The 27998-nt window shown below is 33.8% G+C and overlaps 2 protein-coding genes across 2 annotated transcripts; both read right to left on the reverse strand.

Annotated features, from left to right (window-relative positions):
* Positions 1-1706: 1706 nt before the first annotated feature.
* LOC131854184 (long-chain fatty acid transport protein 1) lies at positions 1707-18550 on the reverse strand. The gene is made up of 12 exons (XM_059205314.1): positions 18437-18550; positions 14175-14420; positions 8359-8509; positions 7677-7914; positions 6620-6851; positions 5873-6074; positions 4690-4882; positions 4455-4533; positions 4058-4131; positions 3297-3492; positions 2420-2510; positions 1707-2142 (listed from the first exon to the last, which is right to left on the reverse strand). The coding sequence occupies exons 2-12, from the start codon at positions 14387-14389 to the stop codon at positions 1831-1833; spliced, it is 1983 nt and encodes a 660-aa protein (XP_059061297.1). The 5' UTR covers positions 14390-14420; positions 18437-18550; the 3' UTR covers positions 1707-1830.
* Positions 18551-21555: 3005 nt separating this feature from the next.
* LOC131854195 (facilitated trehalose transporter Tret1-like) lies at positions 21556-27998 on the reverse strand. Its single transcript, XM_059205324.1, has 7 exons — positions 27789-27998; positions 27063-27383; positions 26189-26294; positions 24306-24389; positions 23737-23960; positions 22579-22761; positions 21556-21798 (listed from the first exon to the last, which is right to left on the reverse strand). The coding sequence occupies exons 1-7, from the start codon at positions 27996-27998 to the stop codon at positions 21556-21558; spliced, it is 1371 nt and encodes a 456-aa protein (XP_059061307.1).

Consider the following 27998-nt stretch of genomic DNA (forward strand, 5'->3'; position numbering starts at 1 on the left):
ACCCCGGCTTCGCACGGGTGTACATGTACTATATATATATAAACCTTTCTCCTTGAATCACTCTATCTATTAAAAAAACCGCTTCAAAATCTGTTACGTAGTTTTAATGATTTAAGCATACATAGAGACAGACAGACAGCGACAGCGACTTTGTTTTATACTATGTAATGATGGTTTAGTGAGTGGCTTTGCTCAATATATATCAAATATTATTTAACCTTACTTTGATTACCCGTTATGCCATCCTGAACAATGTGAGAACCCAAGTCTTTTAACTCACATTTTGCGTATGGGCGATGCACACACTACGTTACTCACACATTCTTTACATTTATATTGTATTCTGTTAACTGACCAATGTAATTCTGTGTCTATTTTTTTATATTACTGTGTCTTGTGTATGCCTGTGCCTGTGTGCCTTTAACGCAAATAAAAGATTTATGTAACATTTCTCCCTTCAACTTCGGTTCATTGTAAGTTGTGTCAGATATGTCAATTTTAGATGAGGTATCGTAATTGTTGTAGTAATAAGAAAAAAGACTAGGTAAACGGAGAAAATATATTAATATAGACTACTGACAATTAGGAATAGAAAAAAGGAAATTGAAGTATCAAACAAGAAACTAAAAAAGGAACTATAAATTTTAAAATACAAATTTAGAATATAAAATATTTCTTCATTAGCCAGTCACAACAGTAATGAAACGAATTATTGTCTAAATCCATTTTTATTCACCAAAAACAACGTACATTCAAGTATATCACGAGGTTTAATAACTACATTAGTAAAAATAGTATAATATTTGTAGTATATTTATAAACCCTACTCTTTGCCGATACTTCCTTTGGTAATTTAAAATAACGTCAACGAATATATACATATATAATATGTATTTAAACGAGAAAGTTAAAATTTTGGGACGTTTTATCCCTTTGCTTACAGTTTTACTGATTTTGATAAATTAAATCTACTATATTAAATTTACCCATTATTGGTATGTAGACTATTATTTATGCTAATTTACGCAGATGAAGCTGCGAAATGTATATAGGTGGTATTTAAATTTATATTATATTTATTACATACATTTGTTCAAAAGATAGATCACAAAAATGTCATTTACAGGTACTACCTAATTTATTATTTCACTATGTTTCCAGCATTATAGTGGACACATTAACTCTGTTTTGTAATGTTACACACAATTTTTGTTCGTTTTTTTATGTCATTGTTATGTACGAGTTAATAAATTTTGTTCTGATGCCATCGACGTGCGGTGGCATCTAACTATAACCGATGTGTTCCGGTTATAGTTAGATTTGTCAGAAATAGGTGATGCCTCCGTCTTATAGATTTCTGCTACCTGGCAGCTTGTTTTGTAGGCACAGTTTAGTTTGTAGAGCTAGTAATTGCATTTAAATTACAGTGTACGGAGACACGCGTTAGCTTTCCTGAGGGGTTAAGTCATACCATTGAAACTCTTGTTTCTCTAGAACATTCTGGAAACTGAGTTACGTTATAAGAACAAGCTACTTGACTGCAGGAATGGGTGGGTGAGACAGAGCTCTATTTATTTTTGTACTCAAAATATTTGCATCTTTAGAACTGGGGGAACAGAATCGAATAGAAGGGTCAATGTTTTCAATGTAACAATGACTTTTAACGAATTAGAGAGCTCAATACAATTTTTTACATTATAGACCGGGATGTTTACATTTAGTAGACTTACTATGTTTTTATAAGTTCCTGGTATTTTGGTATATCCCTATACAATCTTAACGTCCGTAAAAACTTAATTAATAACTACAACAGTCATGATATCCGTGCCATCACAGCCTAACCGCACCTTGTGTTATATCATCATATAATTTTTGGGTCAAAGGAACATATTCCATAGTTTTTTGGTCCAGAAAATATATAGGGTCTTGGAAAAGAGATATATTGTAGCCTTGTTCAACTAGTTCCTTCTTTCTCAGCTTGAAGGTCGCTGTCAACGGTGGTTCAGGGAGTATTCGAGCGAATAGAGGTCTAGCATAAACTGGCAGTGATGATTTTAGACCTTTCGCGAGAGTCGTTATGTCTAGCTTTCTCTCAGGATCAGCGATAGCTACCATGCCAGCTTTGCCTTCCACATTCGGTATCTGCAAAATATTTTTATATGTTTTTAATTTCGATAAGACATATATATATATATATTAGAAATTTATTTAGGATCAACACCCATGTTGTAAGAAAAGAAATATTACAAATTTGTTAATTATTATTAAAGAATAGGCTCATTATGTTAATACTTTATATACGGTACTCACAAAGTTATGAGCAAAAACTAAAAGACGGGACTGCTTCTAAATAGATATAGGTTATAATTATTACTCTTAAGAGATAGGATGGTAATAATAGAAATTTCCTATAACATACCGCTACACCATAAACTACAGAGTCCTTCAAACCCACTATGGTGGTAATTACACCCTCCACCTCCGCTGTAGATACGTTTTCACCGCGCCATCTGGAAATAGAAAAATATATAATGTAAAATTTATAAAAGTCAGAGTTTAATTCTAGATATGTAACAGTGGCCTTCAGACAACTGATGACAATAAAAGTCACGCAGCACCATCATGTCTTAAACTAAGCAGATAATGCATATATCAGAGATTGTATGTATTAAAAGTATTAGACAACTAATCGACAATTTTGTTTGTACAACTGTATATATTACACATAAACAATTTGTAAATATTTGACATTTGTAAATATTACAAATAGAATAATTATTTTGATCATAACAAAAAAAGAAAATGAAATTAGGTGTTTTTTAGAAGACTATTTTATTATGTACTGGATTTATATTATTTTGTTTAATTCCGCTACAATTAGCATGTGTAATTCCGCTACAATTAGACCACGAATATTCAAAGCGGACATTTGACTCCCGTTACGACCTTTCCTAAAGGTGATCAAATTCCGACCGTTATTGAGTCTACACCCATATTGCGACACGTTCTTCGCTGAATGAGGCACCATGAAGCATTACATATAGTTCGGATATAGCTTGGAAGCCTAGTGTTGACTGTTCGGCGCCCAAACCGCGACGACCAAGCGCGTCGCGGTTTGTCGTTATTAAAGAAGATCGCAACGATAGCCAAGTTTCCTCACTGAACGTTTATAGTCTCACACAAGCTATTTATAGCGGAATTAAACAAAATAATACAAATCCATTATGTAATTAAATTTACTTTCGCAAAATAACACCTATTTTGTTTAAATGCATATTGTTATGTTATAAACTTACCTGAAAGTGTCACCGGTGCGATCTTTAAAATAAAAATATCCATAATGATCCATGACCAGTATGTCGCCAGTATTGAAGTAGCAATCGCCGTCTTCTTTCACGTTTCTGACCATTTTCTTCTCCGACGCCGTCTTGTCCGCGTACCCGGAGAATGTAAGAATTGCTTTCTTTGCATCTATTTTGCCTAAAAGTACGCCTGTAAATAGGGAAGAAAGAATACAACTAAAAGAAAAATACATTAAGTATTGGTTAACGAATGTTCAGAGTGACATGTTTTTCATTTATATCATATATAGTATATTCTGATAGGTATATCTACCGATGGTGCCAACCTATACAATGTTACTTTTTATTTTATTTTTTTTAATTTATTAATAATAGTAATGAAATATGTAAATTACATACACATAGAGGGTATTTTTCTATGATTTTTTTAGCTTAGATATATGTTAACATATTATGTGAGTTTCATCATAATTACTCCAGCGTTTAAGTGAAACCTTAACATATAAACAGACAAGGAAACAGTTTTGGTCACACAACGATTGGACCATTTTATTATATGTAAAGATAAATACCATTAGTTATTTTAAAATTAATTTTAGAATAATAGCTGAGCTTCTTGCCAATTCTTCGTAGATCGAACACACTGCTAACTGATGGTAGATTTATATCATAAGAGTCTATAATAGATCTATATGTATTAAGATATTTTGATTTGAATTGATTGAATGTAAAGAACAATATAGAACTATTCATACCAGGCTCGTGTGGTCCACAGCTTATACATTTTCCATTGCTGTCCCTGAAGATATCTCCTGTAATTTCATCACATCTACAAGGAAACAAACAAATAATGTAACTAATTTATATAAATGAAAATAATTTTTTATTCAGTTTAAAATAATTTTTGCATGTAAAGGAAACACTTTTTCATTAAATTCCAGCAGTACATAATCCCGCGCGAACCCGGGGCGGGCAATTAATTATTATTTCTTGCTGTCATTCAACTTTAAGCCACAAATTAAATAATCATTTATTTTCTTCTAACAAGCAGACATGGCTGTGTGTGCACAGTTCTCTTTGCCTTTCTTTTAACGAGTAAACAGAAAAAAAAGTTATTTTTTTAGTTTATATTTTTAATAATTAGATACTTACTTGACTAGAATTAGTGGATAAATTGATGACACCAGCCGACTTAAAAAGCCAATGGCGCCAACTTTAGAATCCAAATTCACTGTAAAAAAACAATAACTGAAACATTGAGAAAATTAAGAAATTTTACAGTAATATAGCTTATAAATCAGAATAACATGACAAATGTCAAGTGTGATTCAGACGAAGTCGCGTTGGTCAGCTAGTACAAGATATATTTTAAAATTTAGTTCCTTACCAAGATTACTGTTCCCCTCTGTAGCGCCGTAAAACTCCATTACTCTTTGCACATTAAACCTTTGGATGAACTCTTCCCATATATGCGGTCTTAGTCCATTACCGACTATCACTTTCACTCGGTGAGCCCGATCGTTGGGACCAGGAGGCAATGCAAGGAGGTAGCGGCAAATCTCCCCTATATATTGAGCAACCTAAAGAGAGAAAGAGAAATATAGATATTAATATATCACACACTATGTTTATTTATTTGCCTAGCAGGGGCTGCGACTTCGGAAGCATTCATAATGTCAGTAGGTTATTTTTAATTATATACGCAATTTGGTACACAGATAGTCTAGATCATGAGAAAGAACATAGGCTACTTTTTAATGCGAAAAAAGGGTTGTAAGAGGTTGAAAGGGGGGATGAAAGATTTATTTATTTATTTATTTACATAGATTAACATTTACATTTGTATATAGATTTACATTTACATGTTTACTACAATACAATTTTTATATAAAATTTATGTGATTGTATGGAAGAATCGTAATTTTTGAAGGTAGAAGCTCGAAACATAGTTTTAAGGCTGTTGATTAAATGTAAATAAATATGACATTCAATGTTTGTAAAGAAATTACCCTTAAATATAAAAATATTAAATAAAGTAAGAGGTGAAAGTTTTTATGTTCATTCGTCATTTTTGAAGCTAGAAGATTGAAACTTATTTTTGTGCATTTTCTGCTGATTAAATATAAATATAACGACGTTCAAAGTTTGTAAAATTTTAGCCTTTAATAATACAAGGTGAATTGAAACTTTGTCTACGTCACATTTCTGCAAAATTTTTCATTTCAGCTCCGCTTGTACTGGTCGTAGCGTAATGTCATATAACCTATATTTTTCCCCGATAAATGGACTAAAACAATGTTTAATTCAAACTAGTGGTTTTTGACGCGCTCCTCAGTTTTATAATATTTTAAAACCGGCTTTTAATAAATCTTTTGAGGTTCTTGACAATTTTTCTCAATTTAATCTGTGTATTGAATTGTAATGGTAGGGAAAAATATTAATAATAGAAAAAAGTTGACGTTCATACACTGCTAAAATGTCCTATATGAATAAATTATTTTTGATTTTGATTTTATTACTATCTTAGATTTTTTATTAATTAAAGATTTACACCTGTGATTTTCACTAACCGTGCATCCATGCTTCGCCGCATCGCTCCAGTAGTTTGAAGCTGAGAATTTCTTCCTGAGTACGACGGTACATCCGAGTATGACCGCCTGGCCAGCTCCCAACACGCCACCAGCCGTGTGGTGTAGTGGAAGCGGGTCGTATACCACGTCTGCAGAACTGAGCTGCGCTGAGTTATACACTCCTAGTGGGATGAGCAGGAATCTAGTGGAACAGAAATAATATATCTTACTAATTATTAATGCGAAAGTTTGTGAGAATAAATCGATGGATGTTTGTTGCTATTTTCATGCAATACTACTAAATTTTACCAACATAGTTTTATCAGAATAATACATAGACTATACATTTCATGCGGTTGAAACCATGGGCACAGTCAGAGATATACGTATGTATATCTTACAAATTAGAAACGAAAGCCTCGTAGTTCAGCATTTTACCAAATGACCTTAAAGGTCACCAGTTCAAAACTGGACACAGATAATAAAAATATTTATTCGAATGTCAGCTTACAGCTTACATATATATATGTAAGCTGTATATATAGGGGTGGTTTACCCCTAACATGTAGGGGGATGAAAACTAGATGTTGGCCGATTCTCAGACCTAATCAATACGCTCACAAAACTTCATGAGAATCGGTCAAGCCGTTTCGGAGGAGTATGGGAACGAAAACTGTGACACGTGAATTTTATATATAAGATATACATATATAGCTTGAATAGTTTATATATATTAGAATTCAGTACCTGATGTTTGTAATAACGGCTGCTTTAGGAAACCCGGTGGTCCCACTAGTGTAAATATACAGTAGCGTGTCTCTCGGCTTTGCCTGCACTGCTTGGAACGGCTCTGAAGTCATTTCCTTGAGTTCAGAAGCAAGGGATGCAGTATCTTGTAGTACTGGACTGGAGTTGCGTTCCGGCGAGTTGTATTGGAAGAGTGGGATATCTCTAATCTCGTGTTGGATTTCAGTTATAGCTAGAATTCAAATTAAATCATTTTATTATATTAATAGGTAAAACTAAAGCTTTGTACCTCTTTTTAAGAAAATTGCGAGAAAGAAGAAGTATGAAATTTCTTATACTTATAGTTTATACTAGCTGTACCCGCGACTTCGTCCGCGTGGAATTTAACTTTATTTTTCTAAAACAAAAGATTTTTTCTAAAATAAAAGTAGCCTAAATTACTCCTTATTACATCACCTACCTGCCAATAAAAGTCCCGTCAAAATCAGTTAAGCCATTTCAGAGATTAGCCGGAACAAACAGACCGACAGACAGACAAAAATTTTAAAAATGTTATTTTGGTGTATGTACCGAATTTATATTCATATGCATGTAGTAAAAGACGGTTATTTCAATATTACAAATAGACACTCCAATTTTATTTATATGTATAGATGTATAGACAGAGGAGTGCAGAAGACTATGTTATATGTTTTACTTGCGATAGTCGGGGATTCGATTCCTCGCACGGTGTAAACATTTGTATTCATGAGTATGATTGTTTGTATCGGTCTGGGTGTTTTCTATGTATACTATTTTATTAACTAACTAAGATATTTTAATTATTTAAATAAATAAAATATCTTAGTTAGTTAGATGTCTAGTACCTATAACACAAGGTCTGCTTACCGTGGGACTAGATGGCGCTGTGTTAATTGTCCAGGGTTATTTATTTATATAATTTTTTATTCTTTTAGTTTAAAAATTATATAAATCGATGCATACAGTTATTTGTGTACATGTTTATGATACTAGGCGATCATAAATGGCGATGTAGTAATACATAACAAATACTCACCGTCCACCATTTCATCGCCGAAGATCACAGCCTTACATCCAGCTATTCTCAAACAGTGTATCAACTGGGCGCCCTTCAAGTTTGTATTAATTAGAGCTGTGGTGACCCTCAGCTTGGCCAGACCGAGCCATACAAACACGTACTCCGGCTGTGTCTCCATAAAAAGTGCTATAACTTCCCCACTTTTGAAACCCTGCCTTTTAAAGTACCATGCTATTCGGTTGCTGAATTCGTCACCCTACGAACAAAACAGGTGTTCAAATCAAATAAAACAATATTTATTCATGTAGGACATTTTAGCCGCTTAAGATCGTCAAGTTTTTTGCATTAATATTTTTTCTTAAACTATGAATAGCATATTATTTAAACAACTACCTAAAGCTTCTAGCTTTTAAATTGATCATACTTCCATACAACCGTTCATCTCCCCTCTCAACTCCTACAACTCTTTTTTTTATTAAAAAGTAGCCTATATCTGTCCTCAGGGTCTTGACTATCTGTGTACCAAATTTCATTTAAATCGGTTCAGTAATTTTGGCGTGAAAATGCAATAGACAGACAGGCACAGTTACTCCGCATATACAATATTAGTAAAGATTTAGTTTTAGTTCATCTAGTTTCAATCTTTATGGTTTTGTCGTTTTCTATATAATACATGATAGCGTGTACCAGGATATCATACCTCGCGGAATGTCAGCGATCTGTCTCCCATAACGAACGCCTTCTTGTTTGGTGTTTTCCTAACGATCTCCGACCATCTGCTGACGACTGTGGTACCGCAGCGCTCCCATAGCCATATCCTGCCTATTGTTTTGACGAGGACTCGAAACCCACTGTGAAATATAATGAGGCGATTATTTTAACTTTTAGTCGCCTAGTGGTTAAAATAATAAAAAAAAACGAAAAGTTTTTCGAACCAGCAAATAACAAATAAACAAAATAGTACATATGCGTGTGTCAAATACGAGGGCTACACTGAAAGTTTTTAGAACTAGCTACTTGAGAGCAATATAATAAAAAAAAATTTTTAAATTTTGAAAATGGAACTCTTTACGAATAGTACTGAGTATATAATTTATTCGTATGTCATGTGTTTTACGGTTTGGCGGCAAATTGAAAATAGTCTGTGTAACGTTATCATGAACTTAACACGAGAAAATTTTCGTGTGATGATTTTTTATGACTTTCGTTGTCATCTAAGTCAACAAGAAAGTTATGATAGACTACTATTGGACTTCCACGATGAAGCCCCGTCTCGTGCCACTGTTTACAACTGGTTTAATGAGTTTAAACGTGGTCGCACTAATCTCACCGATGATTTGCGTGAGGGACGGCCTTCTACGGCGACAACCGAAGATAACATCCGTGTTGTGCGGCGTATGATAGAGACTGACAAAAGAGTGACCTATTAGCAGATCGAGGCAAGCTTAAAGATTGGTATGAGTCAAGTGCACAAAATCCTCCATGAACATTTGGCGGTCAGGAAGCCTTGTGCCCGGTGGATACCTTATAATTTCACTGAGGCTCAAAAACTCCGTCGGGTTGATTGGTGCCGTGAAATGCATGAAAGATTTAACGGAGGTGACTCAAATTCTGTGTTTAACATAGTTATGGGAGACGAAAGCTGGATTTACTGTTATGATCCCGAAACTAAAAGACAGTCAGCTCAGTGGGTGTTGCCTTCTGAGGAGTTGCCAACTAAAGTGAAGGGAGGTCGAAGCATAGGAAAAAAGATGGTGGCCTCGTTCTTTGGAAGAACAGGTCATTACGCGACAATTGTTTTAGAGGATCGAAAAACAGTTACTGCAGAGTGGTACAGTAACAATTGTTTGCCACGTGTTTTGAAAAAGTGCGTGAGAAACGACCTCGCAGTAGGATCCTCCTTCACCACGACAATGCTTCGTCGCACACCGCCAGGTAAATGATCGATTATTTGGCGACCTCAGACGTAGAACCACTGGGTCATTCGCCTTATAGCTCCGACCTCGTACCTTGCGATTTTTATTTATTCCGAAAAATGAAAAAAAAAGTTCGAGGAAAACGTTTTATGGACGCCGAGGATTCGGTGGCTACGTGTGTAAGGACGAGTGGGCAAAGTGCTTTTCTCAGTGGTTCTATCGGATGCAGCGATGTATTGACGTGACTGGACACTATTTTGAAAAGATAAAATAAAGGTAATAACTTGCTAATTTAATCAGTTTTTGATTTTCTAAGAACTTTCAGTTTGACCCTCGTACATGGAAGTTTGTGTAATGTTTTTTTTTTAATGATTTAATGTATTTTTATCCATAAGTCATTTATATTATGGACTATTGCCCTAAAGGCGACCACTATATAGTTACAAGTTAAATAACAAACTTTCCCTAGCAAGTAACATTTGTAACTTGGATCGAACCACCATACAATTTAAACAGGGATCGAAATTACGACGGCCTGAACGGAGATTCGAACCCCTAGCGATGCCCTTGATGCGTCGTATCCGTCAGGCGTTGGTCTTCAACCGCTCCATAAGTCCTTTCGCAGGTTTGGAGTGCCATCTGCACTTCCCTCTATCGTCCGGTGAAGCTGTAAAGACCAGCTGCGGCCAACAGTATTAGAGAAGTACTAAAAAAAATTATCATCACAAACTATAAAGTTAAGTTGTTCATAAATTATCATCAATTAACTGATCTGTGATTATCATCAGAGTCACCTTCCCCGTCCATTTTCATTAGTCTTGACATTAATACGCATTGCCTAGTTATTCTACGTTCTAGAATGTAACGGAGTACTAGTAACCATTCACACAATAATGTTAGGGCACGTCATACGATACGGGAGCGAGACAATCATTCAATCAATGAAAGTGAGTCCACTGCGCACCGGCATACACGCATCATACACGCAAGTGGACCCGTGCTATTATAGAAGCTTATAAACTAGCTAACCTGGCCAACGTTGTTTGGCTATATAAATTATAGTATTTATATTGTTAACCGGGTCTTAACACGAACAATTTTATGGTAAATATAGCTATTTACCTCTCTCGACGTTTCACCTAGGTTGCACTAGCCGTTGTCATGTTCTCACGACTGAGGGAGTTTGTTGAGAGAGGTAAATACATAAATATTTACCATAAAATTATTCGTGTTAAGACCCGGTTAACAGTATAATTAATGTATATTAAACACGATAGTTAAAAAAAACTGCATTAAAAAAATTATTTAAAAGAGCAACACGCAAGTTTCTTGCTCGTTCTTCTTGTGATGAGACAGCTTTCCGAACGAGCGGTAGATTAAAAAAAATGTAATGACTATTCAAAAGTGCTTCAATGTAAGTTTATTTGAATAAATGATTTTCTATTCTATTCTATTCTAAAGTCCTAATATCGCTTGAAAAAATAGTGGTTGGTAGTAGAAGGCCCAAAATGTAAGAGTCTGTGTATTTAATGACGCGTCAAGACTAAATGTTTATATATAAAATATTTTTTTTTTGTCTACAACAAATATATATTTTTAGATGGCCCACGCCGTAATTATTATTTAGATGTATAAAAAATACATAACAACCTATTTTTAAACGTATCGAGTATTAAAATTTCATCTTAATCGGTTAAGACATTTCGGAGAAGTACCTATTTTTATTTATTCATTTATTTCAGGCAACTAGGCCCATATTATAAATACCTTATAGACTAACATACATATAATATAATATTTAAAAATAATACAATCATATTGTCTGTGTATTTAGATGACGCGTAGCGCCGAAGACTAAATGTTTATATATAAAATAACTTTTTTTTTGCTGCGTTACCCTCAATATATATTTACGAATATAATCGACAATGGCTCCTTAGTGTCGTAATGTAGACGGGACAGGTACATTGTCGTGGTCGGTGTAGATGTAGTGCAAAAAATGACTTTTGTACCACGACAACCATCATCGTTTTAAACGTAGGGTCAATGTTCAGTGTCGTTTTTGGCACACGCCGCTGTAAAATTTAGCGACGACGGCGGCAAAATCTGTGGTTAATCGGCTTAAGCACATTTTGGGGGGGCGCGGCGGCCGGCGGTGACACCACATCTGGTGACGTCAGTGACGACGCCGAAACCGCTGACTCCGCCGTGAACAACTATGGCAACTAGTACTGTGAACTCAGTACATATCTATGAATACCCAACACGGACATTTCACCGTCATGTGATGTGATATTAGACTGATAGATTGTATTATATAGAGCAAAAAGACAATCTCTTGAAATTTGCTAAGAGTAGATGCAGATTATCTTTTGGTATCATACTGCTGAACTTAATGTTCATTTCCATAAAAAATGTAACATTGTTTAAACGAATACATCGATATATATCGATCGATACGTAGAACGGTTACAATCAGGTGGGCTCACTTTGTTGGCTATTTCGTTTCATAAAATAAAAACTATATTTTCTATTACCAATAATTCATATTTACTAGGAGGTCATAAATACTCTGTATACACACAATGAGACACTGGAATCAGTTGTAGGTAGCAACAGTTTGACGTCAGTTTGCACCAGATAGAGGGCCCAATACATAACAGATGTAACAATCTTGCACCGGATGTCAGTGATAACTCAATTGTGCGCGCGCAAGGTGTTACGAATTGTGAAGTGAACCTTGGCCTCTCCTGATATCCTAGTACACTGCATACATATATCTTACTAATATTATAAACGCGAAAGTTTGTGAGTATGGATGGATGTTTGTTACTCTTTCACGCAAAAACTACTGAACGGATGCTGATGAAACTTTACAATAATATAGCTTATACATTGGAATAACACAGGCTGTAATTTAACAGTACATTAATGATCATGGAGTATTCCATATTGACCATCCTGTCAGTCACCCGTGAATGGTCAATATGTTAAACCTTATATAGAGGGGTTGTTAGGGGCCGTCCATTAATCACGTGATCTTTTTTTAAGCATTTTTAACCCCCTTCCCCCTTGGTGATACGTGGTACCCGCCCCCCTCCCCCACTCATCATCACGTGTATTTTTTGATGATGTAAATTGAATGATGTAAATAATGATCAAGATGACAATAAATGTTAAGTAAGTGTAATGTTAAGTAATATAAATAATATTGTAATTTAGTAACACACCACAAAAAAAAATGAAAATGATAGGCAGTTCATTGAAACTATAAGAACTAATTAAAACACTGCAGAATGATATTCTTTTAGTTGGTTGATTTAAAAACCAAACTACTGAACCGATTTGAATAAAATTTCTAAGACGCATATCAGTTTTGATATAAATGTACGTATAACTTCAAGGAAGGTTTAAGTGGTGAGAAAATATGAATTAATTGCGTAGAAAGTATATATAGTAAAAACAATTTAATTTTCGCATACAAACTGTCCGTACCTGTCAAACACGATTCAGAAATTTATTCCGTAATAGAACTTCAAAAAGCCTGTTTAGGTCTGAGGCGGAACGGAGTTCGAGAGGTCAGCGAGTATTGGATATATAAATACATAAATGCTATATATAGATAAATATATTAAACTAATACAATGCAATACAGTTATTACTCATTTTAGGTCTAAGAGGTAATTAAAGAATTCCTTTTTAAAAATGGTCTTACTCGGTGCAGGTCTGCGTACATGCGTACATAGCCGATTAACAAGAGATCGGATATTACCCACAAGTACTGGATTATTTACAAACCATGGTGGACTTTGCACATTCGCAGCCACAAACAACAATGGATGTGGTACTCATTATAAAACTATAGCGACCTTTGACCGTGATAACTCCAATGTTTTATGAATCCCTGATACATTATGTAAAGGATTCCTTTCACTGCCACACGATATGCATGCATTGTTTTTGATGAAATTTATAGCTTATGTGTTATTATATAAACTATATTATTGTAAAGTTTCATCAAAATTAGTTCAATAGATTTTGCATGAAATAGTTACAAACATACATCCATATTTTTCCATACTCCCAAACTTTAGCGTTTATAATAGGAATAACTTTTGAACGTTTATTTTTATATTACAAGGTGATGGTCGAATTGATAAGTGACAAAGTTCATGTGTGATCATTTCAGAGGACCAAGGTATCCTGCTTCCGTACCTTATAATTTCAATGCCATATCTCATGAAATGCAGATTACATTTCAAAGTATAATACTATAATTCCATTTAATATTAAAATACTTTTGAACAATTACATTTTAAGTATATTAGCGACTTCACACGGATTCAACACAAATCTTTTAATTTCGCAACATGTTCTATACCTCAACAACCACATTGTTGCTTTCCCGCCATTTTACTTTTTTAAATCTGCACTGCCTACTATCTAGGGCCGAGGGGCGACCAGTTGAAATTTGATAAAAAAAATAGCGAATAATGGAATGTAACAACACTATTGTTTTATGAGCTTATATATCAAAACCTGGTGAAATTAGATCCGCTTTACGTAAACAAAACAAAACTTATGTAACAAAATTACTTACAGCCAGTCTCTTTTGTAGGTTTTCTGCCATATGTAAATCCATTGGTATCGGTCGCCAGTCATCAAGTATGTTGCTACTAGGCTCACAGCGCCCACAAGAGCCGGTGTGTTTCGTGCCAGCCATCCTAAGAAGGCACAAGTCACTCCAACTGTTCCTAATATGACGCCTTTTTTCCGCTCAGCCTCCTCAAATTTTACTACTGTTTTATCTGTCATCCTAGTGATTGCATTTGTATTGCACTGCGTCCTGAATGAAAAAGAAATATTTAAATGCATCTTCCATCTCTCTCTCTCTCTCTCTCTCTCTCTCTTTGTGCCTCTCCTCTATACTTATCTATATTAATAAGTGAAGCAAGAATTTTATACCCTTTTTTGACGAAATGGCGCTGACAGAGGAATATGAAAGTTCACACACTTATATATCTTTACAGAAAAATTAAAAATATAATTCTGTCCGTCTGTTTGTTCTTACTAATCTCTGGACCGATTTTAACGGAACTTTAACTAGTACATAGCTAATATTGTTAGGAGTAACTTAGACTACTTTTATTTTAGAAATTCTGTTTATCGCAATAAATAGAAAATTTCTACGCTCACAAAGTCGCTGGTTCAGCTAGTATAATATAGAAGAAACATATAAGAATATATTGCGTACATAAATACAGTTCTAGCATTAAGTAGATACATAATTACACTTAATATTAAAAATTACAGGTTCTGAAAGTATGACTTCTTATTTCTTTGGAATGACAACGCATGTGTGCCACGATCATCACATGATGCCATGCTGCTGGTCACGTATATAATCGACGGTTACCACTTACCATCCGGTGGGAAGCTATTTTGTCATTCTAATTATATGAAAAAAAATTATAAGTATGGTATCAAAGTACTTTTATAGAATCATTCCGGTAAATGGTCTTGCGATGCGATAAAAAACTTTAAAATGTACAAAGTACTAATTAATAAGATCATAAACATATACTAGCTGTGCCTGCGACTTCATCGGCGGGGAATAGTGACTTTGAGCAAATATAGAAATAATATTTAATAATCTAACCCACAAAATACAAAGATAATAGTTTCATAGTTCTATATTAAAAAATGACGAATTGACGGATGTCATTTGTTACTTTGAATGTCATATTTATCTACACATATCAATAAAATTGGAGTGTCTGTTTGTAATATTGAAATAACTGTTTTTTACTACATGCATATGAATATAAATATGGTACATATACCAAAATATTTTTTTTTACATTTTTGTCTGTCTGTCTGTCTGACAGACAGACAAAATAATCATCTCTGAAATGGCTGGACTTTTTTTGTCAGGTAGCTGATGTAATAAGGAGTAACTTAGGCTACTTTTATTTTAGGAAAATAAAGTTATAATCCACGCGGACGAAATCGCGTGTACAGCTAGATTATATATATAATCAACATCCTAAAAAATAAGTTTCAAGCTACATTAAAAATGACCATTTATCTATACAATTTTTCATCTCCTCTTAGAACCGTTTATCGCGCAGACTATCTGTGTAGCATGTTCATTTAGATCGCTTCAATATTTTGGCCTGATAGCGCGACAGACAGATAAACAGACATATAATTTCGTATTTATAATATTAGTAAGGTTATACGTGGGCGTCAATTACCATTTACCGTCAGGTAGGCCGTATGCTTCATTAACATTACAAATACAAAAAAAAAATTGAAGTATGTCTGAAGAATCGATTTAATATATACAATTTTCTATTATTATACATGTCTACTATCATTAATTTATTATGAAAAACATATTTATTTCTTGTCATTGATCAAAATTTGAATAATACATGTACAACATGAATAATTAAAAGTTAAATATCAACTAACCACAACAACCTCGGTGGTCTAGCGTTTTAACACACCGCTTTACTTCCGATAGTCGCGGGTTCGATTCATCGCACAGCACAAACATTTTGTATTCATGATTATGATTGTTTGTATCGGTCTGATTGTGAGTGTTATCTATGTACATAATGTATGTATTTCAAAAATGTAGGTACTTATTTATATCAGTCTAGTACCATAACACAAGCTCTGCTTAGCTTGGAACTAGATGGCGCTGTGTGAATTGGCCTGCGATATTATTATTATTTCAACTTAAATTACTTTATGGAATGTCCTGTTGATACCTATTATAATATTATCATCTATACATATAAATAAAATTGCAGTGTCTGTGTGTAATATTGAAATAACCGTTTTTGACTACATGCATATGAATATAAATAAGTTAAATACACCTAAATAACATTTTTTACAATTTTTGTACAAAAAAGTACCGTATGCATGTAGTAAAAACGGTTATTTTAATATTACAAACAGGCACTTCAATATTATTTATATATAGAGATGATAGACTTAATTCTAATTAACTTCTATATGGAACAGAAAAAAATTGGTTTGGTCCAAATTGACAATGATCGTAGCATAAACTTTTATGTATGTAAATATAATATATATATACAGAAATCAAAAAATATTGTAAAGCCGAAGAGTTCATTTGGTTGGTTGAGCACGGTAATCTCAGGAACTGGTTTAAATTGTAAAATTCTGTTAATGCTGAATAGCCTATTTACCCAGGAAGGTTATGTAACATCCAACGAGCAATTGCAGCGGATCTATCTATTTATCGAACCGTACATAAATATTTTTTTAGGACCAAAATTAATATTATATTACTATATTGTACTCTTTTCTTTGTTGTTAACTAGCGAGTCGCCCCGGCTTCACACGGATGCCTTACTAAACTTGAAATTTCTCAGAACGAACAGACAGCGGCGGCGATTTTATTTTGTACTATGTAAAGATTTATTATTACACTAGACAGTTAATAAGTATATACAAAAACATCATTTATATATTATATACTACTAGCTAATCGCCCCGGCTTCGCACGGGTGTACATGTATTATATGTATAAACCTTCCTCTAGAATCACTATCTATAAAAAAACCGCTTCAAAATCCATTGCGTAGTTTTAAAGATTTAAGTATACATAGGTACAGATAGCGATAGCGACTTTGTTTTATACTTACGAGTGTTTTGTTTCTTTCTTTCTTATTACGATTTCAACGCGATAGAAAACGATAAAATGTTAATAGTTGTTTTGTCATATAAATCAAAGTAGTTCACCTACTAATTTCGCTATAAAAAAAATGTAGTTCGTGGTAGAAGTCTGAAAATGTAGGAAAGTATGTACCTATTTTTAGTGCCATATCGTAAAAATGTATTGATCAAAATTTTATTTTTGGTAGGACACCCGTATTATTTGGTAGCAAATAGATAAGAAAGAAAATAGATAACAACCAATTCTCAGCTCTACATAATACACATAAAATTTCATCAAAATCGGTCAAGCCGTTTATCTTTTGCTATATAGTTATGTATCATTTTTAACTGTTATAATAAATGAAATTATTATGGTTATGTTTGACATGTAGTAAAACTATAGACTCAATTTGACAACAGACTAGCAATAAACAAAAGAGTACATGTGTTTTTGTATCACATACATGATAGGTAGTATGTAATGTTTTTTTATTCTTGATTTTAAAATAATATTTGCATGCTGCACTCACTATGGTATATCTAAATATATATAACTCAAAGGCGACTGACATAGTGATCTATCAACGCACAGTCCAAACCACTGGACGGATTGGGCGGAAATTTGGTATGCAGGTAGATGTTATGACGTAGGCATCCGCTAAGAAAGGATTTTAATTAATTCCACCTCCAAGGGGATAAAATAGGGGATGAAAGTTTGTATGAAACTTTGTCAATTTTAAACCGATCGGGCTGAGACTTTGCATGCATAAAGCTATTATGACGTAGGCATCCCCTAACAAGGCAGGATTTTGATAAATTTCACCCCTACGGGGATAAAATAACGCGAGCGCAGCCGCGGACAAAAGCTAGTAAAAAAGTATAAGTGTGCGAAATTTCATACTCCTCCGTTTACGCAATTTACGTAAAAAGGGGTACAAAGTTTTTGATTCACGTATTAATAAATTAAAATATAGATACCTTGAAAGCCTCCTCCTCATTATAAAGTATATACTTATAAACAACAAACAATAAATGTACATTTAATATATTTATGTTTTGGTAACAGATTCCAAATTAAAAGTGACTTAAAAACTTAAAATTAAAATAAAAACTTAATATCTCGAAAATACATCGCTATAATATTAAGAGATTATAAATACTCACCTTCCGGTATTTTTAATTTATCGATTAATACATAACGATCCGAATATCGATTATTGTAAACAACTCGGTCAAGTTCCACTCACTGTCAACTAAGCACGACTGACCTCTGAGGCGCTCGAGCGCCGGGTTATAATGAATGAATCGTGTAAGCACTACGTTGTAATGACGAACAAACGTGTTTATAAGTTGTACGTATTTATGCTTATAAGTTTATAATTTTTAATTTCCAGCAACGAATACATTAGAGTAGAGAAAGTCTGAAAGTAGCGCCGGTGTCGGAGAGATTGAAGAGTAATCGTCTGTTGTGGTATGGGCATTAATTCATAAAAATTAGGGCAATATTGAAAGGAAGTGGTTACATACGTATGTAACCACTTTAATATTGGAAGGGCGTAAAAGAGATGGATGGACTGTGTGAAAGATGATGTGAAAAAAAGGAGTAAATAACGAGATGACTGCGAACAGGGATGCAGCAGACCTCGCAGACCCTGAATAAATGGGATAGAGGAAGAAGCAAATGACGATTTGATGATCACTAACAATGTATCAGTATGTATATGTAAAGACAATAATATCATCATGTACAATTCACATAGCGCCATCTAGTCATTCCTCAAAAAAGTCATCACATCAAAGTGTTAAGATAACTCATATATATGACGACCTCGGTGGTATAGCGGTCTAGCACACCGCTTTACGTCCGATGGTCGCGGGTTCGATTCCTCGCACGGCACAAACATTTGTATTCATGAGTATGATTGTTTGTATCGGTCTGGGTGTTTTCCATGTATAATATGTATGTATTTACGAAAAAAAAAATATCTATGTACTTGTATCAGTTATCTAGTACCCATAACACAAGCTTTAGGTAGCTTAACGTGGGTCTAGATGGCGCTGTGTGAATTGTCCTGAGATATATACTAAAATAGATACCGAAACATCCAGACCAATACAAACAACCATACTCATGAATATATTTGTGCTGTGCGAGGAATCAAACCCGTGATCATCAGATCATAGGGACGCCACCGAGGCCCTCAAAGATTTTCATCTATATTGTGTTTAATCTACATAATAACGATGCAAATCTTTGCAATGAAATTACTATAATGCTTGAAATTACTATTTGCAACTTTAAAATGAAAATAGGCAGGAAAAACTTTTGTTTTCAGTTAAAATAACAGTAGTAATCGATGAACAATGTAAACAATAAAAAAACATTTATTCACATATAATTTTTCTGCACGTCTAATTTTTATTACTACCCATGTCGTCCAGTCCGGCTAACTACTTCAGTTAAGAAGAGCTGGTAACGGCTTCTCCGTTAGATGGCGTCATCTGTTAAAAAACCAAACTCATTCACACCTTTCAGTCTCATTCCTTATTCCTTTCCGCGCCATCTTTATTTCGGAACGGATTCCATAAACGTTATTCGATTTTAAAGCAACGTTATTTATCGTTTAGTGATTCGTTGTACTTATTACAACGTTTACAACACTATTAACTCAATTATCCGACACGGTCTCCCCTCTCGGCGGATTTTATCATGGTCATTGACGCTGCGCCGGAGCATATTTTCCTTGTTTAAAGGAAATACAGTCTTAATACGTTGGTCATTAAATAGATTTTAGTTTACCAGTTTGTTTACTACGTACTACTGATTATTGTTTATCTGTGTAACATTTGAATGTCTAAGAATGTTATCTATTATGACATATGTTTTTCTTAATTACTCTTAAATTTAAACTAATATTAGGGGAGGGGTTGTTAAGAAGGGGTACTACTGATCCCATGCACCACTGGTCAAGACCCCATTGGGAAGACTCCCTGGAAACTGTCGGGGTTTATTCATGGTGAATTCATCACGATGGGTTACTGACCTGACCTCATGGTCATCTTATCATCTGCCATCGAGGCCCCGCCGGCATATACCGATAGTTCGGGTGGGTGGACCATTATCTATCTATACATATAAATAAAATTGAAGTGTCTGTTTGTAATATTGAAATAACCGTTTTTTACTACATGCATATGAATATAAATACGGTACATACACCAAAAAACACTTTTTACAATTTTTGTTACGGCTAATTTCTAAAATGGCTGGACCGATTTGGACGGGACTTTTATTGGCAGGTAGTTGATGCGATAAGGAGTAACTCAGGCTACTTTTATTTTAGAAAAATAAAGTTAAATTCCCCGCGGACGAAGTCGCGAGTACAGCTAGTCATGTTATATATAAAAGTAAATGATATTACAACAAGGAAATATTTCATTTATTTATGGACAAACTCAATAAGTACTTAACTGATTTTTAAAGTTATTTCACCTATATAAAGTTACATTATTAACATGATACCTACTTGTATTTTATTAAAAAGCTAGCGACTCGCACGGGCTTCGCACTAATGCATTACAAATCTTTGAATTTCTCGACTTTTCTATAGTGTAACACATAAACTTTCCTTTTATGATTCTATCTATTTCTGAAAAGAGTATTAAAATCTGTTGTGTTATTTAAAAGATATAAGCGAACAGACAGAAGATTATAATCATAAACATCAAATATAATTATAAATCAAGGACAGCCTCGGTGGTCTAGTGGTTTAGTACACCGCTTTACTATCCGATGGTCATGGGTTCGATTCCTCGTACGGTACAAATATTTGTATTCATGAGTATGATTGTTTGTATCGGTCTGGGTGTTTTCTATGTATAATATGAATTTATTTACAAAAAAAAAATGTATCCATGTATTTATATCAGTTGTCTAGTGGGTACTACACAAGCTCCGCTTAGCTTGGGACTAGATGGCGTTGTGTGAATTGTCCTGAGATATTATTATAAAAAAAAACATACATGAATACAGGTCGATTCGCTAGTTTTTAATAAACCACTTCATCCCCTTTCTCCCTGAGAAATAGAGGGATGAAGTGGTTCCATCTTTGGGTCTTCTATGTTGGACTGGAACCTCCGGGTACTTCACCCCGGCTCTGTAGCAATCAAGGGACTCCTCACCATTCCTGGCTCTTTAAAAGGTGGTTTTTCGTTAATCTAGCATTCCATACAGACACAATAAATAGTAATAAAACAATAGGCATAATATTATATTATTTAATTCACATCTCAACATCAGTACGCTTCGATTTCACAAACTGCAACTGTATAACATCGACCGTCAACCCCTTCGTTTCAGGGACAAAGTAGATAGAATACACAGCGGTGAGGAAACACACGACGGAGAAGATGAAGAAGATGGCTCCGAGACCCACGGTGACCATGAGCCAGTTGAACAGGAACAGACATAAGAAATTACACAGCCAAGTCCACTCCAATGCCAACATGGACATGTAGCTTTTGACCTGCAAAAAAAATGTGTTTTGTAACCCCGACGTAATGAGTAACGTAACGAGTTGTAAATTCACACATCTGTCTTATATGCAGTATGCATATCTTCAGTTGGGCTCAGGGAGAGAATTATATATATAGAATATAATATAATATAATTATATAGAATATAATAATAACTGAAGACAATTCACTCAGCGCCGTCTAGTCCCAAGCTAAGTAGAGCTTGTGTTAAGGGTACTAGACAACTGGTATTAACACTTACATATAGATTTTTAAATCATACATATATGTACGTAGAAAAAGTGGGTATTTTCATAGAAAATACTGCGTGATTTGTGGTGGTTATTATGTATCCCACACAAAGAACAACACTGACTGTCCTCATCCTTAAACGCTGGTTCAAAACAATCAACTGATTTAGATTTTTTAAATTGATGGGATTATGACGATCTTAGCAATCGTTTGTTCTAGGCGTTGGAAAACTATCATTTGGTCAATTTTAAGTACCAGAGGTTTTTTAATAGTTGATTTAATTGCACTTAAAAATATTATTGCCTATTTCTACTTATATATTTATGTACCAAGAAATTGCTTTAATTATATGGAGTTAGAAAATACGAATACATACATATACATACGAAAAGACTAGTCTTCAGAAATGATAACTCATGAGGGTCATATCACTGTTGCTGTTGCCACTTACCATCCGATGGGCACTTTAGCTAATTTGCTTACATAACTACATAAAAAATGAATAAATACTAGGTTGTCATAAATGCAAAGGAGCGAACCTCAGGCAGGAACACTTCTGAGAGCAGAACAAACGGTATAGTACCAGCACCGATAGTGTATGTCGCAGAATACAAGTAGATGAGCGCAGCTATCAGCCACTTGGGACCCCAAGTAAAGTACATTTGTAACCCAATTATTGCGCAGCAGAGACCCGCTCCGAATGAGGCGAATATTAAAAGAAGCTGAAATAATAATAATTAAATATCTATAGTTCTAAATAAAATTGGAGTGTCTGTTTGTAATATTGAAATAACAATTTTTTACTACATGCATATGAATAAAAATGTTATGTTGGTGTATGTACCTTACATACACCAAAATAACATTTCTCAAAAATTTTGTCTGTCTGTCAGTACAGAGATTAGCCGGAATAAACACCGGCTAATCTCCGAAATGGCTGGACCGATTTTGACGGGAAAAAAATATATTTGGAAATTCTTTTTCCAAAATAAAATTTTTTAAAGTTAACATTTATAGGAGCAACAAATAAGTTTCTTCTTGTTATAAGTCTAAAAAAATTATATGATTATTATATGCAAATATAAAAAATATATATACCTATACTATTTATGTAGAATATACCTTTATATATATATCTTTACATACCTTAATGTTAGCTAGATAACAATACCATACGGCTTTAAGCTCGCTTTTTATACAAGAGTGTTTTTTTAATAAAGAATAAATAAAATAAATAAAATAAAATAAATTAAACATTTTGGTGGAGGAGTTCAACAATTAATAGAAAAAGAATAAAAAAATATGCAATATATACATTTACATTAACACAAAAAATAAATATTACATAACTAATTTTTTGCAGACCTTACAAGTAATTCATAACAATAGTGCAATTTTAATTTTTGTTTGTGTTTGATGAAATGAACATGTTTTTTATGGGTATTGTAAACTAATTGGGTATAGTACCTACCTAATACTACCTCATTTAAATTTATATTACTTCTTACATACAGACTGCATTCATAACAAAATAACAGATATCAAACTGTAAACCAAAAAAAAAATACTACATACAAAAACATCATGGCGAAATAACCAGAGAAATCAGGTAAAAAAATTTAGTCAGAACTACAAGAAAAGTAAATCTTTGTAAATCGGTTGAAGTACTAGGGCGACATATAATAAAAGAGCATCACCCGTCGTCCAACCAGATCGGTCAAGTATCCAGCAATGATTCCGCTGACCACCACCATCGCTGCGAGCAGCACACTGCACAGTGTGGATGACATGATTTCTTCGGGCACCATTTCGTGGAACAACGGTTTGGAGTAGATCAGCACCATGTTTAGGCCTTGCATGATGGCCGCCGTTAAAACTGTTAGTATCATATACATAGCACGACGAGTGGATTGAGATTTCTCTGAAACAAAAAAAACAACGTGGAAAATTTATTCATTATTACCATCTTGTTACTACGTTACTCTCGTGGTTTAAAAGTACCATATAATATAATATTTGACATCTTCAGGCATAATATATGTACACAGACTTTTTTTTTTTCTTTCATTATATACCTTAATGTTAGCTAGAAGAGAATTCCATACGGCATTACGCTCGCCTTTGTACAAAAAGGTAATTTTTTAATAAAGAATAAATAAAATCAATTAATATGCATTAATAGAAAAAGAATATGCAATATATACATTTACATTACTACAAAAACGAAAAAAGTGAAATTATAAAAAAAACTACAAAAAGTACTTACTGAGAAATTTGAAAAACCCAAGTTTTTCAGGGCGCGACGATTCCAAATTTGGATTGAGTTTTTCTTTTTCGGGAATAGACTCGTCTGAAAATAATCATAGAGAATTATTATTCTAAACTATACTTGTCGGCCTGGTTTCGCACATGTGAAATTATTGTAGGTATCGTAATGATGCTCAGTCAATCCACAATATTTAATCAGGTAATCTTTTTAAAGAATATGTAAATATTTTTGAGCCTATACGTACATTACAAACAAAAACAGAACCATAAATGTGATACTTAAAAATAAATAAACCTATAGCTTTTTATTACGATAAACAATTTCTAAAACTGATTATGTATATTTATCAGAAAAAATCTAATCTATTTACTTTTAATATTGTTTTAGGTTTAGATATAACAAACTAAAGTATAGTAGCTATAATAATAAATGTACTAGATGTATTAAGAACTAGTTGTTCCTGCGACTTCGTCCGCGTGGAATTTAAAATTTAATTTTATATAATAAAAGATTTTTTTCAAATAAAATTAGCCGAAGTTATTACATCAAAATAGGTCTACTTGCCAAAAATTGAAAAAAAAATGTGAATCAATATATAGGTAATATATAATTTTACATGTGTTCTTTGATATATTATACATGTCTTTACTGAATGTTACAAATAATGTATGTTTTATCTCTCTATCTAATAAACAACATATTAAACATTTAATTCCTGGATAATGCTTGGCATATTGACTCCACTATCAGAGTGTATTTACATGAATTTATTATACTATTACATTATCAGAGTAATACGGAAACGATATTAGAGGCAGTGATTATAATGAAATATTTATCTACTATACTACGATAATCTAAAATAATGAGATTGTACGTAATATATAAATTCGTTGACTCGTGCCTCAATTCGGCATGTACTAAAGGTTTGCTATTACCATATTCTTCATTTCTATATGCAACTCGTTACTATAGGTTTGCTATTAATGGGTGCCATATTTTTCAATTCTACATGTAACTCGTTACTAAGGGTTTATTAGGGATTGGTACCAAATTCTTCAATTCTATATGTAACTCGTTACTAATGGTTTGCTAGTAATGGGTGCCATATTTTCAATTCTACATGTAACTCGTTACTAAGGGTTTGTTAGGGATTGGTACCAAATTCTTCAATTCTATATGTAACTCGTTACTAATGGTTTGCTAGTAATGGGTGCCATATTTTTCAATTCTATATGTAATACGTTACTAACGGTTTGCTAATGGTAGGTACCATATTCTTCTATTCCATATGTAACTCGTTACTAAGGATTTGCACCATATTAGAACTTCACAACGTCCTGGAAACTGTCGTGATTAATTTCTGGTAAACGCTTTGGTAGGCTCATCCTATCTTCCTCGACTCCATATTGCTCCATTCCTCCACACATATTATTTTGTTTAATTCAGCTACCACTAGTGTTTATGAGACCACAAATATTCAAGGCAAAAATCTGACCACCGCTATTGGAACGTTACGACATTTTCTATTAGTGATCAAATTCTGAGTTTTTAGTCTACACCCATATTGCGACACGTATTTCACCTCTAAACGAGGCTTCATCAGGCAAGGAATATAGATTGCAAGACTTGGCCACCAATCTGCGAGTAATTAACTTCTATATTATGTACTCTTAGTACCGCATGAGCAAGTATATATACTGTATCCCCTAGAAACCTTCGTTAAATCTTGATAGGCTAATTCATCTGACTGCATCCTCATTCTATCATTCTCCACTGATACCCTTCTGAAAATTCTGACGAGTAAGGTAGGTACCTACCTTACTCGTCAGAATTTTCAGAAGTCCTATTCTACCAGGATTCATAAAAACTAAAATTACCTTCCATTTCAGGACTCAGAATTTTTCTAATTTTGTCCAATTCCTGCAACACGTCTTTTGAATTCGGTTTCGCGTTTTTGTAGAAAGCGATAGACTTTATGGCCTCCTGTAAAAAGAGATTACTTAGTAAACAATAGATCGTACATTAAATTAATGTAAGAGACGACAGTAGGTTCGCCTTCAATATTAGATCCATGGGTTTTTTTCACATTTTTCTGACGCCTATCTTAGAAAACAAGAAAGAAGTTCTTGATTTGAAAGTTATTTTTTGATTGATATGGGAATAATGTGACAGCGTACATAAGAATAAGATCTTAAACATAAGATCGTAATATTCCGGAACGGCAACATATGAGGAATACATACTGTCCGTGATGTTGTCAATATATACGTTATAGGTTACCACATACCATCAGGTTGACCGTCAGATTGTTTGCCATATAATCACTTGACGACTTACTCACGATTACTTGAATGACGAGCGTGCATGGCTATAGTTGTTCATGCACTGGATTTTCATTTAATGTTAGCCATAGATACCTATAGAAATCTACATTGTACATAAATGGCTTTTAAAAAAATATTCTATTGAGTTTCTTGCCAGTTCTTCTCAATTGGATCTATGTACTGAACTGGACGGTAGGGAAAATTATGATATATATTATTATAAAAAAAATTTACGTTCTTAAACTGCTAAAATGTCCTACATTAATAATGATTTTTAAATTTGAATTTTGAATTTGAAACACACTAAACTAAAACGTAGATATGTCATGACGTTCTCAAGTGATAGTTCCTGTCTATCCATCTGGGTTAACAGTCATGAAGTTTATTATTATCTTTAAGAAAAGTTCATAATGATGTAAATTCTTACCTCTTTCCTTCCCTTCGTCATGAGATACACCGGCGACTCTTTCAGGAACAAAAACATAGCAACTCCAAACACACTCATGGCTAGGATAACATAAGTCAGAGAGTGGTATTCCAAACAACCGCCAAGCAAGTTAGACACCAACATTCCGAGGCCGTAGAATATTATAGGACATGAGGCCATAGTGCCCCTGATGGATTCTTGGCAAAACTCTGTGATATAAACTGGCACTACTAGGAACACAGAACCACTGATACCGTATATGAACAAAGCAGCTAGAATAACCTCCACCTGGTTGCTGAATGATATCATTATCCAGGATATCTGGAAAATAATAAAATAGAAATGAAAAGAGTCTTTATATCATTACATTTTACGTGAAGCAAGAACTCTTTACGACAACTGCGAAGACGAGTATGAAATTTCCCACACTTATAGTTTATATAGAAGGAGTAAAAAATGCAAATACTTTTTAAAATTTATGGATAAAAAATACGTTAAATCAATAAAAAAAACTTTACACAATCTACCAGGTATTTGACACAAACACTCATAGAAGTCAAGTCAAGTCTTTGGCAATAAATCCTTATAAATGTAATTTAAATTTATTACGGTTGAATTCAACCGGTTACCACCAAGCGACTAGTAATTTCTATCGAACAGAGAGCAGCGACGACTTCATTTTAAATTACGTAAAGAAGTAATTCTTAATAAACATTTAATACTTACTACACCTATAGAAGCTGTTAGTACAGCACAATACTTTCTTCCAATCACATTCAATAGCACACTGGCTATAGGATTACCGACCAAAGCTCCTATACTGGACAAACTGCCCAGTAAAGCAGTTTCTCCATCAGTCATTGGTCGGTTTAAAGTTGTATTCTCCGAGGTGAAGAGAAGGAATGTTGAAGATGGCCACGCGAAAGTCAGTCCCAT

This window comes from Achroia grisella, unplaced genomic scaffold (genome assembly GCF_030625045.1).
Source record: "Achroia grisella isolate CSIRO2021 unplaced genomic scaffold, CSIRO_AGI_Agris_v1 utg971, whole genome shotgun sequence".
Lineage (NCBI taxonomy): Eukaryota > Metazoa > Arthropoda > Insecta > Lepidoptera > Pyralidae > Achroia > Achroia grisella.

Bases quoted from the DNA above. Each gene is read 5' to 3' on its own strand.
- LOC131854184 (XM_059205314.1), bottom strand. From the start codon at position 14,389: ATGACAGATAAAACAGTAGTAAAATTTGAGGAGGCTGAGCGGAAAAAA. The intron at 8,510-14,174 runs GTAAGTAATTTT...TATATTTCACAG, and splicing joins ACCTACAAAAGAGACTGGCT to TGGGTTTCGAGTCCTCGTCA. The intron at 4,883-5,872 runs GTTAGTGAAAAT...TTCTCTCTTTAG, and splicing joins CGGCGAAGCATGGATGCACG to GTTGCTCAATATATAGGGGA.
- LOC131854195 (XM_059205324.1), bottom strand. From the start codon at position 27,998: ATGGGACTGACTTTCGCGTGGCCATCTTCAACATTCCTTCTCTTCACC. The intron at 27,384-27,788 runs GTAAGTATTAAA...ATTATTTTCCAG, and splicing joins TAACAGCTTCTATAGGTGTA to ATATCCTGGATAATGATATC. The intron at 22,762-23,736 runs GTGATGCTCTTT...TTATTATTTCAG, and splicing joins CCGATCTGGTTGGACGACGG to CTTCTTTTAATATTCGCCTC.